Genomic DNA, 14787 nt, shown 5'->3' with positions numbered 1-14787 from the left:
AAGCAAATGCTTTGAATTTAAACGCCTCATCCAGTCCGCCATTACATTACCGTATATTGACGGTTGACACCATGATAACATAGACTCTTTCTTATCAGTGCGCAAGTCTAACACAAATTCATTTTTTCTTATATATTCGTTCAATTTTTGGATATATAATTAATATTCTATTTACTATATATGCAATAATACAAGTTTGGCCCTTCACTGTGTAACGTGTATTATTGGGTACGTAATTAATCATCACAAGGTGTTCGTGTGTGGGTGTGAATGGGAGAGAGAAGGACCAAACATTCGTTGCAATAAGTCTGGGTTTTTAATTTCCTGTCTTATTCACATTTCAAGTCTTCAACCATAAATCACAGAAATTAACACAACAACAAGAAGAATCACATACAACAACAACAACGTACAACAGCCGCCATGGCAGAAGCCACCGCTGGCCCATCTCTGGAATACACTCCGACATGGGCACTCGCCACCGTCTGCTTCTTCTTCATCTCCATCTCCATCTTCCTCGAGCACGCCATCTGTCTCCTTGTCAGCGTAATTTTTTCAGCTACCCCTCTTCTCTGCTCTTTTATATCCTCTGTAACTTAATGTTGATTTTTATTCGATTCTTTCAATTTGGTGCAGTGGCTCAAGAGGCATCGAAAAACCGCCTTGAATGATGCGGTTGAGAAGCTCAAATCAGGTGTGCAAATAAACCCATTTCATCATACTTGTAATGGGTTAATATCATAATTATCAGTAAGACTTTTTATGTATCCAAACACGCTTAACTGCAGAGTTCTGATTTTGTTGTTCTGTTTGTGGTAGAGTTGATGCTTATGGGGTTCGTGTCACTTCTATTGGCAATGACCCAGAATTCCATATCCAAAATCTGCATACCCGCCAAGCTCGCAGACACCATGCTTCCATGTCGCAAAAAGGAAGCAACCCAAGTAGAAGAAGAAGAAACTGTTGAGCACTTTGTGGTCAAAGTTGCACGAAACCTTTCTTCGGGTGCAGATGCGTTGTTCGATGAAATGCTAAGGCAAACGCAGAGACGACTCGCCGCGGAGGATGAGGCAGCCGTTGATGATTCTTGCAGTGATGTAAGGGCGTGCTATAAGTAGTGGGTGATGGTTTTTAGTAACTGGGTTTTGGTGTTTATTGATTAAAATGAGATTTTTTTGCAGGGAAAAGTACCTTTAATGACGAAAAATGCCCTGCATCAGCTTCACATACTTATTTTTGTGCTGGCGGTGATGCATATTGTGTATAGTGTTCTCACCATGGCTTTGGGCAGGGCCAAGGTATGTGTTCAATGTTCATTGCAAGATTATTAGTCTAAGCTTGAATTAATGGAACTAATTATACAAATAACGTTTTGGGTACTTTTATTTTGGAATTGATGTGTATAGATGAGGCGCTGGGAAGCTTGGGAGGAAGAAACTCAAACAATGGAGTACCAAGTTGAAAATGGTATGTTATGTTCTTCTAATGCATCATGAGCTGAATGCTTCTAAGCTTTACATGACATGTCTGCATTTCCTTTTTCCCCCAATACATGTTTGGCTTCAGGATAAGGATGGCTTTGGTGGCAATTCAAGGGCCCTCACCCTTTTTCCATTTTCCATTTTCCATTTTTTACCATTCCCATTTTCTTTTTACCCAGAAAAAAACACTAAGTTTAGATGAAAACCATCATTAGTAAATGTGATATTTATGGACCACATCACTAATGGAAGTGACACCAACCTATATGTGATCTACAATACGATTTTTTATAACAAGAAAAAAAAATCTATAATATGATTCATAAATGTGGTTCAAGTAGTTTAATTGTGAAAAAAAAAAAAGTGTATAAAAATAGAGTTGAATCCACCGAAAGGCACATTAATTTATCAAGCAATTGTCCATAATCCATAAGTATAAGTAGAAAAAAGGAATTTATCTTACATTCTAAAATGCTTTTATTGAACTTTAATATTATTTTTATATTGGTCGGTTAGATAACCGACTCTAAAAAATTGATGTCTTAGAAAGACTGCTACATATTTTTACATTTCAAACAATTATGTAAAGCCCTTAAAATATCACCAAGTGGTTCCAAAGTCTTTGTCTGTGGACAGCGTCGACATTTGGTACTGATTTTTTATTTGTTCTCTTTGGGCATGAGCCACCTGTAATTTGGAAGGTCTTGCACATGAGCTGTGGCTGCATATGGTTTTACCATCGTTTTCTACTTTTCTTTATTCTTACACCGTTATTTTATTACTTTCTTTGGCTGCGACTGGTTCAGAAAGACTTTATAATAACTGGGCTTTCTAAGACGTACGTTTGAAGTGAAAAATTGTCAATCTTAGTTTATGTTACCTGGTTAGAAAAAATTTGTACATATTCTGGAACTTCTTTTTCTCTTCCTAAGGAGGAGGCTTATGGCACCGTGCCATGCATGTATTTGATAGTAATACGTCAGAAATGTAGACTGGAAATATCCCAAATAAGTGTGCAGCCAATCTAGACACTATGCACTGAAAACAGAATTTGTGTTTGTGTTTCACTTTTTAATTCTGTGGGATTTACAGTTGTTATATAATAATCCTTACCACAAAGAAAAGAAGTTCAATAATGAAACTGAGTTATATATTTTCGGTTACATTTGCTTTGCAACTAATTACTGACACTCTGTTAGTATGCAGACCCAAATCGATTCAGAATTGCTAGACAAACAACATTTGGAAGACGGCACATGAATTCTTGGACAGAGACATCGTTTCATCTATGGATTGTGAGTCCCTTTGATCATCTCGAAATGGGAGTTTTACTTGTTTGAATCTTTAGATAACAACACCAGCAGAGAATAAGTACATTTCTAATGACTTAGTTTTGGATGCTTGTGAAATGGAGCAGAAATGTTTCTTTAGGCAGTTCTACAATTCTGTAGCAAAGGTTGACTACCTCACCATGAGACACGGTTTCATATCGGTAATGAACTCAAGCTCAACCAGGCCAATTTGATAACTGTTTGATGGGAAAAGTCCTTTTTGATGGAATCAATTAAGCCTATTGCTAATGAATTTTTCTGCAGGCTCACCTGTCAAACAGGCACAACAACTTTGATTTCCAAAAATACATACAGCGATCCTTGGAGGAAGATTTCAAGATCTTGGTTGGCATCAGGTTGTTGATTCTTTATGATGCATTATTTTTATGGTTATTGTAGAAAATTACACTAATCTTACATGTTTTATCCGAGTTATTGTTGATTGACAAACTTGATGTGCTGTCTTCTCTCCACAGCCCTTTAATGTGGTTTGTAGTAGCCATTTTTATGCTGGTGGATGTGTATGGTAAGAATTCTTCTCGCTTATTGTGTGTGTTTTTCATTTTAGTTTGTGTTGAGATTGAGATTGAGAAATGTTATTTCATGGCATTTGTTTGAACTCTTACCAGGTTGGCACGTATATCTCTGGCTATCCTATGTTCCACTCTTGGTAAGTATATTGTATACTTGTATGTATGTTTAGTATATAAATTCCTCTGTTTCAAATACAATCATTAACTTCTCTTTTTAGGTGGTGCTGATTCTAGGAACCAAACTTGAATATATTGTTGCAAAAATGGCTCTTCAAATTAAACAACAGAACAGTGTAATCGTCGGAACACCTCTCGTTCGACTAAGCGATGACCTCTTCTGGTTCAGGAAACCTAGATTTGTCTTAGTGCTGCTACATTATACTCTATTCGTGGTATGCCCTCCCTCATATCATAATGAAGGAAAATTTAATTAGAATTTATTACTTAGTAGACCCTAATTCCCTAATATTGCTGTGTGTAACATTAATTGGACTAATATTACTTTCTTTGTACCTTGTAGAATGCATTTGAGCTTGCCTTCTTCATTTGGGTTACAGTAAGCTTGCTTCCCTATCCTTCATATTTTGCATAATTCAACATTTTGAAATTTTGCATACCTTATGACAGAATTCTCATTTTATGGTTTTAATTCTCCTTGCTCTTAGGTCCAATTCGGGTTCAGGTCTTGCTACCACGAGCACACAGTGATCATTGTTACAAGGATTGTCTTAGCGTAAGACTTTTTTCATTCTGATCACTTCAAAAGTTATTTTATGAAACTAAAAAGTGATTGTAAATTCCTTTGATTTCTCAGGGTGACAGTCCAAGTCCTCTGCAGCTATATTACTCTTCCTCTGTATGCACTTGTGACACAGGTAAAGTAAATCTGAAATGTTGTTTATAGGCTCGTAGCAACATTGACAAGAACTTCTTTCGGTTTTGACCAAATGCATTTTAAGGATGAAACTGAGTTGATATCTGAAGTCTTGTTGTTTATAAATATACACAGATGGGTTCACAATTCAAGGGTAAGATACTAGAAGACCAAATGGCAGGCATTTTAAAGCAATGGCATTCTGAGGTGAGGACGAGAAGGAAGAAGGAAGAACAACAACTTTCACAATCTGCACGCACATCTTTCTCATCAGAATGGAGCTCTGTGAGGAATAGTTTTTCAGCATTCGCTTCTTATATAAGACCAACTTCCAGACCAGCTGAAAGTACCAATTTCTCTAACACATTGGAGATCAGAGATGATATAGTAGATCCAGATCAGGGAAGCTCATCAAGGGGTTCCACAAGACTATTCGAAGGTACCCATTTCTCGAACAGATGGGACACCAGAGAAGAAATTGTAGAACTAGAGGAAAACTCATCGAGGGGTTTCAGAAGAAGTGGCGATTATGGGATATGAGTAGAACCAGAATGCTTTGATACTATATAGGAGGGTTAATGGCTGGAGGTCAGCTTCTCTGCAAACTCTGTGACGGACACTCTTGTACAGCCCCCTTTGTTTATAAATGAGAAAACCATTACTATGCATTGACTATACGAAAATAGTTTAGGACTTCAATTCTTTGAATACTTTGGCACGATTGGGCTGCAGATTGGATTAGATTAATCCAATTAAATCCATGGAAAATACATGCATAGCAATTTTTTTTCCACAATTTTTCTTCTTGTGATTGTATGGCAGCTTACCAACCTTGACGAACTGCACATATTTCCTTGAATGTAAGTAAGGATTGGTTAAAACGATTCATACAACAAACTAAAGAATGGGGAGAGAAGAATCTAATTCAGCAACTTGGATAGGATTTAACATAAAAGCCTAGGATCCCACTATTGTGGCTCTATGTGACCCAATTGGACCCATTAATGGACAATTGGACATGGCCATGAATTTTTTTGTATTTATTCATTACAACAGATTGGCGCTAAACTATTTTGTCATTTACTGCTTGTTAAAGGTGTGGAGTTAGGAGAATCCATTACTCCTGACCACATCCTCAATAATCATTTTCTTACACTTATTTTTTGTTACTTCCACAGCCACAACCACAACTATATATATACACTTAGATTTCTTTTGTAATCACTCTCTCTCTCTCTCTCTCTCTCTCTCTCTCTCTCTCTCTCTCTCTCTCTCTCCAAGTGGTCTCCAAGTGGTCTCCATACTCCATGGCTGATAATTTCTTTTGTCTTATTGGAGCCATAGATCGTCTTTGGTTTCACCAAACCATTCTCTTCTCAGAACCCATCTCATTACATGACCCCAAAAGCACTGAAACACCTCAGCAGTCCATCATCACAAGTTCTTTCACATACCCATCATCCAACCTCTCCTTGTCACCTCTTACAGACGAAGAGATCTCATCAGCAGATTTCTCATCTCTGTTACACCAACAAAACCCATCAGACTCACCACAAATGTGTGCTACTCCACAGGTAATTAAAGCTTAATATTAAATAATCTGTTCTCTGATCTCTGTTTCAGTTTGTTCTCTGTTTCTCAATTCTCATGCATATGCTGGGAACAATCACTAGGATGATGATTCCAATAATGAAGAATACGATGATGATGAGAAGGATCAATTTAAACAGCAGAAGAAAAGACCAATTACAAGACTAAACATTTTGGCCAACAGATTGATGTTACTTCGGTCTACTTCATCAGCATCATCATCATCAGCCCCTGCAGCTGCAGCCAGGAAGCTGCACAAGTCCATGAGCTGCAGGAGCTTGGGGGAGCTAGAACTTGAAGAAGTTAAAGGGTTCATGGATTTGGGCTTCACTTTCAAGAAAGAAAACTTGAGCCCAAGAATGATGAGCTTAGTGCCTGGCCTGCAGAGACTTGGAGTTGGAGAGCTACAGAATTCTAGTACTACTGCTGTTGATCAAGTAGCAACTAAAGATGGTGGTGATGATGATGGTGATGAAGTTGGAGTGCCGAGGCCATATTTATCGGAGGCATGGCTTATAAAACGACCCGATTCGCCGCTGCTCAATCTGAGGCTGCCAAGGGTCTCTGCTGCTGCTGACATGAAGAAGCATCTGAGGTTCTGGGCTAGAACTGTTGCTTCTGAAGTTCACCAGGAATCTTGATGAAAACTGAAAATGACTAGCAATTCAATTTGCCCCATAACAATTAACACCTGTTTTTTCATTCTCTAAAATAATACTGATATTAGTGGCTAATAATGCATTTGTACGTGGAATAGCCAATTCACAAAGAATTCATTACCACGTACACTTCGCTTATACTCGTATTAGACTTGATTAACTCAATCTCATCCAAAAGACTTTTGGGTTCATCAATTGTCTTACATGATATCAGATATTTGTTTGCAATAGATTTTGAGTTCGGACTCTCATGCTCTGATTACCCACTTCAATTGTTGGTTTGTAGGATGGAGAGTAGAGATGTACATATATGCCCCTCCCTTTGCCTATTCACGCGAGGAGGAGGTTGTGAATTTGGTATGCATTATTAGTACAGTGTAAATTTGATATACATTGTTCACTCATTTCTAACTGCTTCAATTTTTAGCTTAGTATTTGTCTAATAAAGTCTATAATACAAGATCTATTCAATCAACAATTATTACAAGTAGATTACTTATGCTAGCATTTTTCAAGAGGATAAACTCGATGAAAAGAAAAGGGACCTCCCATGAGTAGAGTTTGAGAAGGAATAACAAGGAGCGGCCTTTTTTCAGCCAAGATCCCGTGACATATTCCAATTCCATGTTGGGCTTGTCATCTCATGTGCTTTGAGAATTGAGAGAGCCTTTTCAGATTTTTCTTGTGCTGCTTAGGGCTTTAGCTTTGAGAGACCCATTTTCTAGTCTAGGCTTATTCTGTTTGGGCCCTTTACAATGTTTCCACAGTTTTGCATCAAAATATGGCCCAGTTAGCTTGGGCCTTATGGATTGAAGCATGTTCAAAGAGCCCAACGTAGCTGGATTGTTGGTGTCGACCTAATAGGCCCAAGGCCTTTTATGTTTGCTCGTCCACATCACCTACCACATTTCTCCACTAAAAAAGTTGTTATATAAGTCAACATTTTTTTTATCAAATGAAATGACATATAATGTGCATAAACAGTGGCAGCTCTTGAGGTTTTTTTACGAAATTATGCAGAGGCCTTCCAAATTTTTTTTTTTTTTTTTTAAATCTAAGTTAGAAGACCTTTTCTTCTTAAGTTTTTCATATTCATATTCAAATTTCCTACTAGACATAATTATTACTAATAACAAACAAAAGCTAAAGTATGAGATATAAGATTCAAGAACAATAAAACCTGATTTTAAACTTTGAAGTAATGGCTCTGCTAGTTTGCTGCCTCTGCAATTTTGAAGTAAAATGGCTCTGCAGTTTGCACTTGTCACATAGATGAACTAGCCCTTCCAGTAAAAAATCAGTCCGTAGGCCTGCTTCTTTTAGTTTTAGACGAGAAAATGAGAGAAAAGGAAAAAATGACAGATTACAATGCACAAATGAAACAAATGTGAGATGTCCCCGAAAACAATTCATGAAGCAATTTTTTTTTTTTTTGGCCTAGTTATTCATGAAGTAATTAATTCATCCATTCATGCTTTATCCCATGCCTAAGAGAATAAAAAAATCAAAAGTCCCACTAACAAATAATGAAAAATCTTTTGCCTAAACATTAAACAAGAAAGTGGAAAGTCTCTTTCTAAATTTTGAGACCTAATTGGCTAATTATAAATATTTAAAGTTTTTTTTAATAATGTATCAAATACTTTCAATATGAGGCCTCATTTTGACACATGCCTTGCTCGCCTTATGCTTGAGCCGGCACTGTGTATAATGCACGTGCGCATCACGAGACATATCATATAATAATATAGTCAAAAACATGTTATCTCATTTGTTTTTTTATCAAACAATATTGAGAAAAGGAATTCAAACTCAAAGAATAGGAATCCTTAACTACTAACATTGCAAATGCCATAATTTAAAATTTTCAAATAATTAAATACTCAATTTTCTTATCTGAAATAATAGCTAGAACACTCATAAATATATTGGCCATATCCACAACTCGTGTTTTTATTAAATAAATATGAATTTCAACTAAAATGATTTACCCACTAATCCATACGATCTATTCCTTAATCTCTACTAGTGGCTGAGAAATACTTAGTGGCTTTAAATTGAATCATATCCACTAACATTTGATAGCAATGATTGTTAACATCCATTGGCAATCCAACTTCAGAGGCTAATATTAACCTTCAATTTAATTATCGAGAAGCATTTATCCTAAATTCGTTGTATAAGTTCCATTTTCTCATATAAAATAAAACTGATATTTTCCTTTCATAACAATTAAAACTTTCATCTTACAAATCAATAATTATATATGCCGGCCACCCCAGCCAAAATCCTAAACACAGTCATGTGCATTGAAAACTCTATAAGAAATATTAATCCAAATAGGCCCTAAGTGTTTGACATAATATTCTCTATATATGTATCTTACAAGCTAACGTACTCAAGAGATTTTGCCACCCACAAAAGATTTTCTCAACCATATCCTATCCCTTCTTCTATTGACCCAAAAAAAAAATATATATATATCCCTTTTTCTTGCATTATCGATTTAATATGGACAATAGTGGGAACAAAACAAGAGTTATTTATTAATAAGTTACAATATACAATATTTTTTAGTTATAAACCCAAATTTTTAATCTATTTGTTTTTAAGTTATAAAAAATATTTTTAAGCTACAACTCAAGAAAAATCAAGTATGGAGGTTCAATATTATTGAAACTTAAGGTATTTAGGCATACCCAATTTTAATTAAATTAATTTTTAAACCAAGAATGATATACCTATAGGGAAGGTCTAAATTCGTCCAATCTCCACATAAATCATTATATTCCTACAAGGAAAAAGGAGCTTTTAACCCTAAATAAACGCCAAAAGATGAGACAAACAACCAGTCTCCTACTACTCTCTTACATTTCTCGGCCGGACGTCACTCTTTTGTCCCTTACTAGTTTATATTCTTTGCTTCTTTTGGGGAGAGTTGAGAGTTTTCATTTGTTGTTTATTCAATTTTTAGCATCAACATAAAATAATAAAGTCATTGACTATAAAATTCTAAAATTTGCCCTTTTTTTTTAATAGTTCCCCAATATATATTGGCTTTGAGTGGGGCTTCCCGCGTGGGGCAAATTTGCCCAAAGGTCAAAGAAAGTGGCTGGGTGGAGAGAGCTTAGAGGCCTCTAAGCTCAATTGGATCCAATTTTCCCAATATAAAGGCCTGCAGGCCCTGCACAATACCTCAAATACATCACACAATTAAGCAGCCAACTAACAAAGATGGCCTCCTATCAAGCTTTGTCCTCAAGCTTCATCTTTATCTTTATGCTACTTTTAGTACTCTTGCAATTTCAATTTGGTATGCATTCACCAAATCTGTGCTTTCACCTATGCATTTTTTGTTATCTTTCATTGTCTATTATTGACTTGTACAACTTTCGTTGAATATATATTTCTAATCATCTTTAATAAGCCAGAAATTTTCTCGTATATATGTCAAACTTTTATTACAGTATGATAAAAGAATGTTACCCGTCTTATACCTAGCTCAGTATACATTGACATCTATTTATGTGGTATATTTTGATTGATTGACATGCATATATATAGGTAAAAGTGAGCTGCAGCTAAACTATTACTCCCAGAGTTGCCCAAAAGCTGAAGAAATCATCAAGCAGGAGGTCACCCAGCTATACTACAAACATGGCAATACAGCCGTCTCCTGGATTAGAAATCTCTTCCATGATTGCATAGTTCAGGTATACATGAATTTTAATTAAGTCCAATTAAGCACAAAGAATACTTAATTACTTAAATTGTGCCTTAGAGTACAAGTAATTGATTAGGCAAAAGACGTGTGAAAATTAAGGATTCGTTTGGTTTGTGATTCTAAAACTGTTTTACAAGATTTTGTTCTTTGTTTCATCTCTAAATATTATAGATGAAAATAAAAGATAGTATCCGAACATTATATACCAAATACCTTAAATTTTTAATGATTTGTAATGCATGATATGCAGGGATGTGACGCGTCATTGTTGTTAGAATCGGTGAATGGCATAGAGTCAGAGAAGGCAACATCGAGGAGCTTCGGGATGAGAAATTTCAAGTACGTAAACACAATCAAAGAGGCACTTGAGAAGGAGTGCCCTCTCACAGTTTCTTGTGCTGATGTTGTCGCTCTTTCTGCAAGAGATGGCATTGTCATGGTATATATGCATGTCTTTCTGATCATCAGTACTTTTCTTTTAATATTTTCTCTGTATCATTAATTTTCTCTCCTTCCAAACAAAACCTTAAAGAAAAATCTATGTTGCAGTTGGGAGGGCCACACATTGAAATGAAAACGGGACGAAGAGACAGCAAGGAGAGCTATGCAGCAGTTGTGGAGGAGTTTATTCCTAATCACAATGATTCCATGTCGTTGGTGCTCTCTCGCTTTCAATCCATTGGCATCGATGTTGAAGCAACAGTTGCCCTTTTAGGTATGTATGCATTATCGATCTTTGGTATTGATCATCAATGTCACGTATTCAATATTCAAATGTATTTAATTAATCATATAAAGAAACTCCAACTAAAATGAACTCATATAAAGAAATACTTAAAAGAAACCCTTTTACTTTTGACCGACCATCTAATTAGATAATTAAAGTATCATTCATTGTTATCGCATGTATAAATAGATACAATAAACAATAATTCATATAACATACGTGAATTCATCTCTAGCTAACCCACTCCAGCCTTCATATCTAGCTCACTTTCATTTTATGATTTCCCTTACTACATCTTATCTTCTTAAAAGTTCAACCCACCGAAATTTTGGATATGACTACACCCTCACAGTGTCACTAGCTCGAATATTTAAAGAATCCCATGAAAGATGATTGATGATTGTATTAAATCATCTTTTTGTAAATATTGTTAATAAATTCTAACATACAAGGTTCATACAATAGATAACATTAAAGTCCATACGCTTAAAATACAGCTAAGTTGCACTAATGTTTATAAGGATCACAAACTAACATGCTAAATCACTAGAAATCACAATATTTGAGTTATGTTAAAATTACAATCCATGTATGCAGGAGCTCACTCTGTGGGTCGAGTTCACTGTGTGAATCTCGTACACAGACTCTACCCTACTGTGGATCCAACCTTGGATCCCGACTATGCCAAGTATCTCAAAGCTCGGTGCCCGACTCCGACACCCGACCCGGAAGCAGTGGAGTACTCAAGGAACGACCGCGAAACACCCATGGTCCTTGATAACTTGTACTACAAAAACGTGTTGGGCCACAAGTCCCTACTTGTAGTGGACCAGCAACTGGGCTCAGATACATCCACGTTGCCTTTCGTGGAGAAGATGGCTTCGGACAACGGATACTTTAACGACCAATTTTATAGGGCCGCACTTCTTTTGTCCGAAATCAACCCGCTCACGGGGGACCAAGGACAGGTCAGAAAGGATTGCCGTTATGTGAATACAAGTTAAAGTAACAATGTTTGCGACTTTTAGACCCGTTTGGTATTCTATTCAAAAATATTAACATTTTCTGAAAAATGTATCAAACGGACCACTAATTGTCTCAAAATATGTACAATAAATGGCCACAGGCCAACTTTTTTTTTTTCTCTTTGGAAAATGGCTAACTTGTTTGTGTGCAATTGTGCATGCTTGCAAATAGAATCCGTTTTGTTTAATAAACAAGGGATGGTTTTAGGGACTACGGGCCTGGACATATGTTCAATACAAGTTTAATTAGTTCATTAATTAGAGGCAGAGCAAATCCAACTTGTTTAATTTCACCCCAAAATAAGTCTTCAAATTTAATGGATTACTTATGGCCGAAAAACATTTAATGGATTACTTGGCCCATTGACAATGGGCCTGATGGGTCTACATTGCCGATCCGCCATGAAGCTTAAGAGTGACGCTCACCTCTGTTAATTGCAGGGTATAGAAAACGTACAATAATTGATTACATAAATTAATGTCATTAGGTAATATCCTTTAATTGGTCAAACAGATTCCATCATGTACTTAATAACGTCAGCTTTACCTCCAAACAGTCAGTAATTGAACTTGATGTTACATATTTAGTTTTGACCTTTCAACATAATATTTATTATTCAACATGATATCGATCTAGTACCAAACTATTTCTATAAGCATAATTGTACGTAGACGTAGAAAGAAAATATATAATCATTAAAATTTTAAGCTAATATTATAACTAGCCTTGCTATATGCCAAAATAATATTTCTATCGGTCTTTCATCACATATATTATCTATCTTCGACAGAGACTTAAACATAAATATATCATTATTCGACCGTTTAGAATGTCTGGCTCTATGAATATATGATCATATATATTATTGATTGGACAGTGTTTGGTGCGTGGCATTGTGCAACCCTACATGCACTTATATTATTCATTGGTTAAGGACAACGTACCCATAACAAGCTCTATATGATATTATCCACTATATATAGTACGTGCATAGAGACAAGGCCTTGTATATTTTTATCCGGGGGAGAACAGACCTAAACCATTCCTATAGAATATTAATTGTTAATGACTGGACTATATTGGCCTTAATTACCATAATTAAGCACCATTATCTCTCAATCTTCATCTTTCTCAACTCTGATAATAAAAAAATAAAAAAAAAATTTGATCTCTGCAGATTTCCTTATAAAATAACAAAGACCTTTGTTTATCAATTGATTAATCCATTCTCATTGACAGTTGACACTGATCTTTTTAAAAGAATAATGAAGATACAAATCATCTAGCAGAAGATGTGGCATTTTTAATTATCAGAGGATGTCAGGATGATGATGCATGTGCTTAGCTTATAAACAAAAGATAATGACCTTTGTGAGGATGTAGGGAAGTGAACATATATAATTTGTAAATTTGATGTTCACATTATGAATAATTTTCTTGATATGTTAAATATATTACTAGTCTATGTATCAATTAAAAACCAATAATCATCAGTTCTATGTGTCATTAATCATCACATTTCTAGAATTGTATGTGGCGAGTACTACTAGTTGACGATACTGATATACATCTTCAATCTTCATAGTCATATATATATATGCACACTACATATATTGATATTCTCTTTAATTTAGTCATACATTGATTATTAAGTATGCATGTGATTGTTCTAAAAGACTTCGAAATTAACGGGTGTGTTGTAGATCTTTATATGCCATTTATTTAATGGATGTAGATCAAATTACATAAATGAATCAAATCTAGCTACCACAAAACAAACCTTGGGCTTTTTACCTTATAAAATACAAACTTTGATATATACATAGTAGTATAGTACTAGTGATTAGTACTCCCAGAAATTTCTTGAACACATGAGCACAAGTGTAAAGTGGGGACTTGAGCATGTACAGCTTATAAATTTAAGTAATATATATGCAATATATGGGCCAAAAGATTTGTCAGGTAAGTACAGTAAAACTGTGAAACCCACTCAAACTCAAACTCAAACTCAAGCGCAGCTACCAAACAAATATCAATGGTACGATCTCCTTTCCAGTCCCACTACTCGTAACCTTCCTTGAGTTCCGATGAAACATTTCAGACAAATTAATTTGACCAAGCAGACGTCTCCATCATGCATATCCACCTAATTATGGGCCCCATGCAAATATGCAATATTACATGTAATTATAAACAACCGCCAATTCATACGACTGTGGAGTACCATCCAACTTTCGAATCATCCGTTGCTACATCATAGTTACACAATAACATACACTAAAGTATTATGTTATAATGTTATATGATATATATGAATTCTGACGTTTGTTTTTTAGTTAAAAAATGAACGTTGATCTTTTTATAATTTTTTAAAATTATTCATTCAATTTTTGGCAAGTTGCACCATTTTAGGATATAGGGTCAATTTTATATTTTAAAGTATAGAATCAACTTTCAAGGTTATATTAAATTTTAAGTCTCGAGTTTGCTCAAAACACAAGAGTTAAAGTCTAAAATTAAATGAAAGCTCAAAATCATAAGACTTAAAACCAATGAAAGAGTCTCAATTGCCAATTTATACGCCAAAGTATTAAACCCAACCAAGAATAAGATTAAAAAAAAAATCATAAAATATATGTTACAGTTAAATAACGAATGTCTTGTTGAGTAAACAGGGCATATATTAATTTTTTTTTTTCAATAAAAATAACGTACAGAGAGAATAACCTACGCATATATTAATTTATTTATTTTTTATTGAAATAAAAATGGACCTAAACCCGAGCCACCAAACCTATCATAATTCTAGCTCTACGTATAACGGTATAAGAAATTGGGGACG

The 14787-nt window shown here is 35.2% G+C and overlaps 3 protein-coding genes across 3 annotated transcripts; all 3 read left to right on the top strand.

Annotated features, from left to right (window-relative positions):
- Window positions 1-90: 90 nt before the first annotated feature.
- LOC147281788 (MLO-like protein 3) lies at window positions 91-5423 on the top strand. The gene is made up of 15 exons (XM_086246357.1): window positions 91-546; window positions 637-694; window positions 820-1097; window positions 1182-1298; window positions 1407-1467; window positions 2688-2776; window positions 2899-2973; window positions 3077-3168; window positions 3289-3338; window positions 3442-3482; window positions 3564-3737; window positions 3866-3901; window positions 4011-4078; window positions 4160-4220; window positions 4355-5423. Exons 1-15 carry the CDS (start codon window positions 424-426, stop codon window positions 4757-4759), a joined length of 1728 nt encoding a protein of 575 aa, XP_086102483.1. The 5' UTR covers window positions 91-423; the 3' UTR covers window positions 4760-5423.
- A 63-nt stretch (window positions 5424-5486) lies between these two features.
- LOC147281787 (uncharacterized) lies at window positions 5487-6857 on the top strand. Its single transcript, XM_086246358.1, has 2 exons — window positions 5487-5793; window positions 5893-6857. The coding sequence occupies exons 1-2, from the start codon at window positions 5527-5529 to the stop codon at window positions 6448-6450; spliced, it is 825 nt and encodes a 274-aa protein (XP_086102484.1). The 5' UTR covers window positions 5487-5526; the 3' UTR covers window positions 6451-6857.
- Window positions 6858-9684: 2827 nt separating this feature from the next.
- Window positions 9685-11966, top strand: LOC147281786 (Peroxidase superfamily protein). The gene is made up of 5 exons (XM_086247285.1): window positions 9685-9781; window positions 10033-10181; window positions 10443-10631; window positions 10742-10907; window positions 11517-11966. Exons 1-5 carry the CDS (start codon window positions 9703-9705, stop codon window positions 11921-11923), a joined length of 990 nt encoding a protein of 329 aa, XP_086103411.1. The 5' UTR covers window positions 9685-9702; the 3' UTR covers window positions 11924-11966.
- Window positions 11967-14787: the final 2821 nt, after the last annotated feature.

The sequence above is a fragment of the Dryas octopetala genome, chromosome 6, assembly GCF_963921425.1.
Source record: "Dryas octopetala chromosome 6, drDryOcto1.1, whole genome shotgun sequence".
Classification (NCBI taxonomy): domain Eukaryota; kingdom Viridiplantae; phylum Streptophyta; class Magnoliopsida; order Rosales; family Rosaceae; genus Dryas; species Dryas octopetala.
The sequence above is the reverse complement of the archived record's forward strand: the minus strand, read 5'-3'. Positions and strand labels throughout refer to the sequence as shown.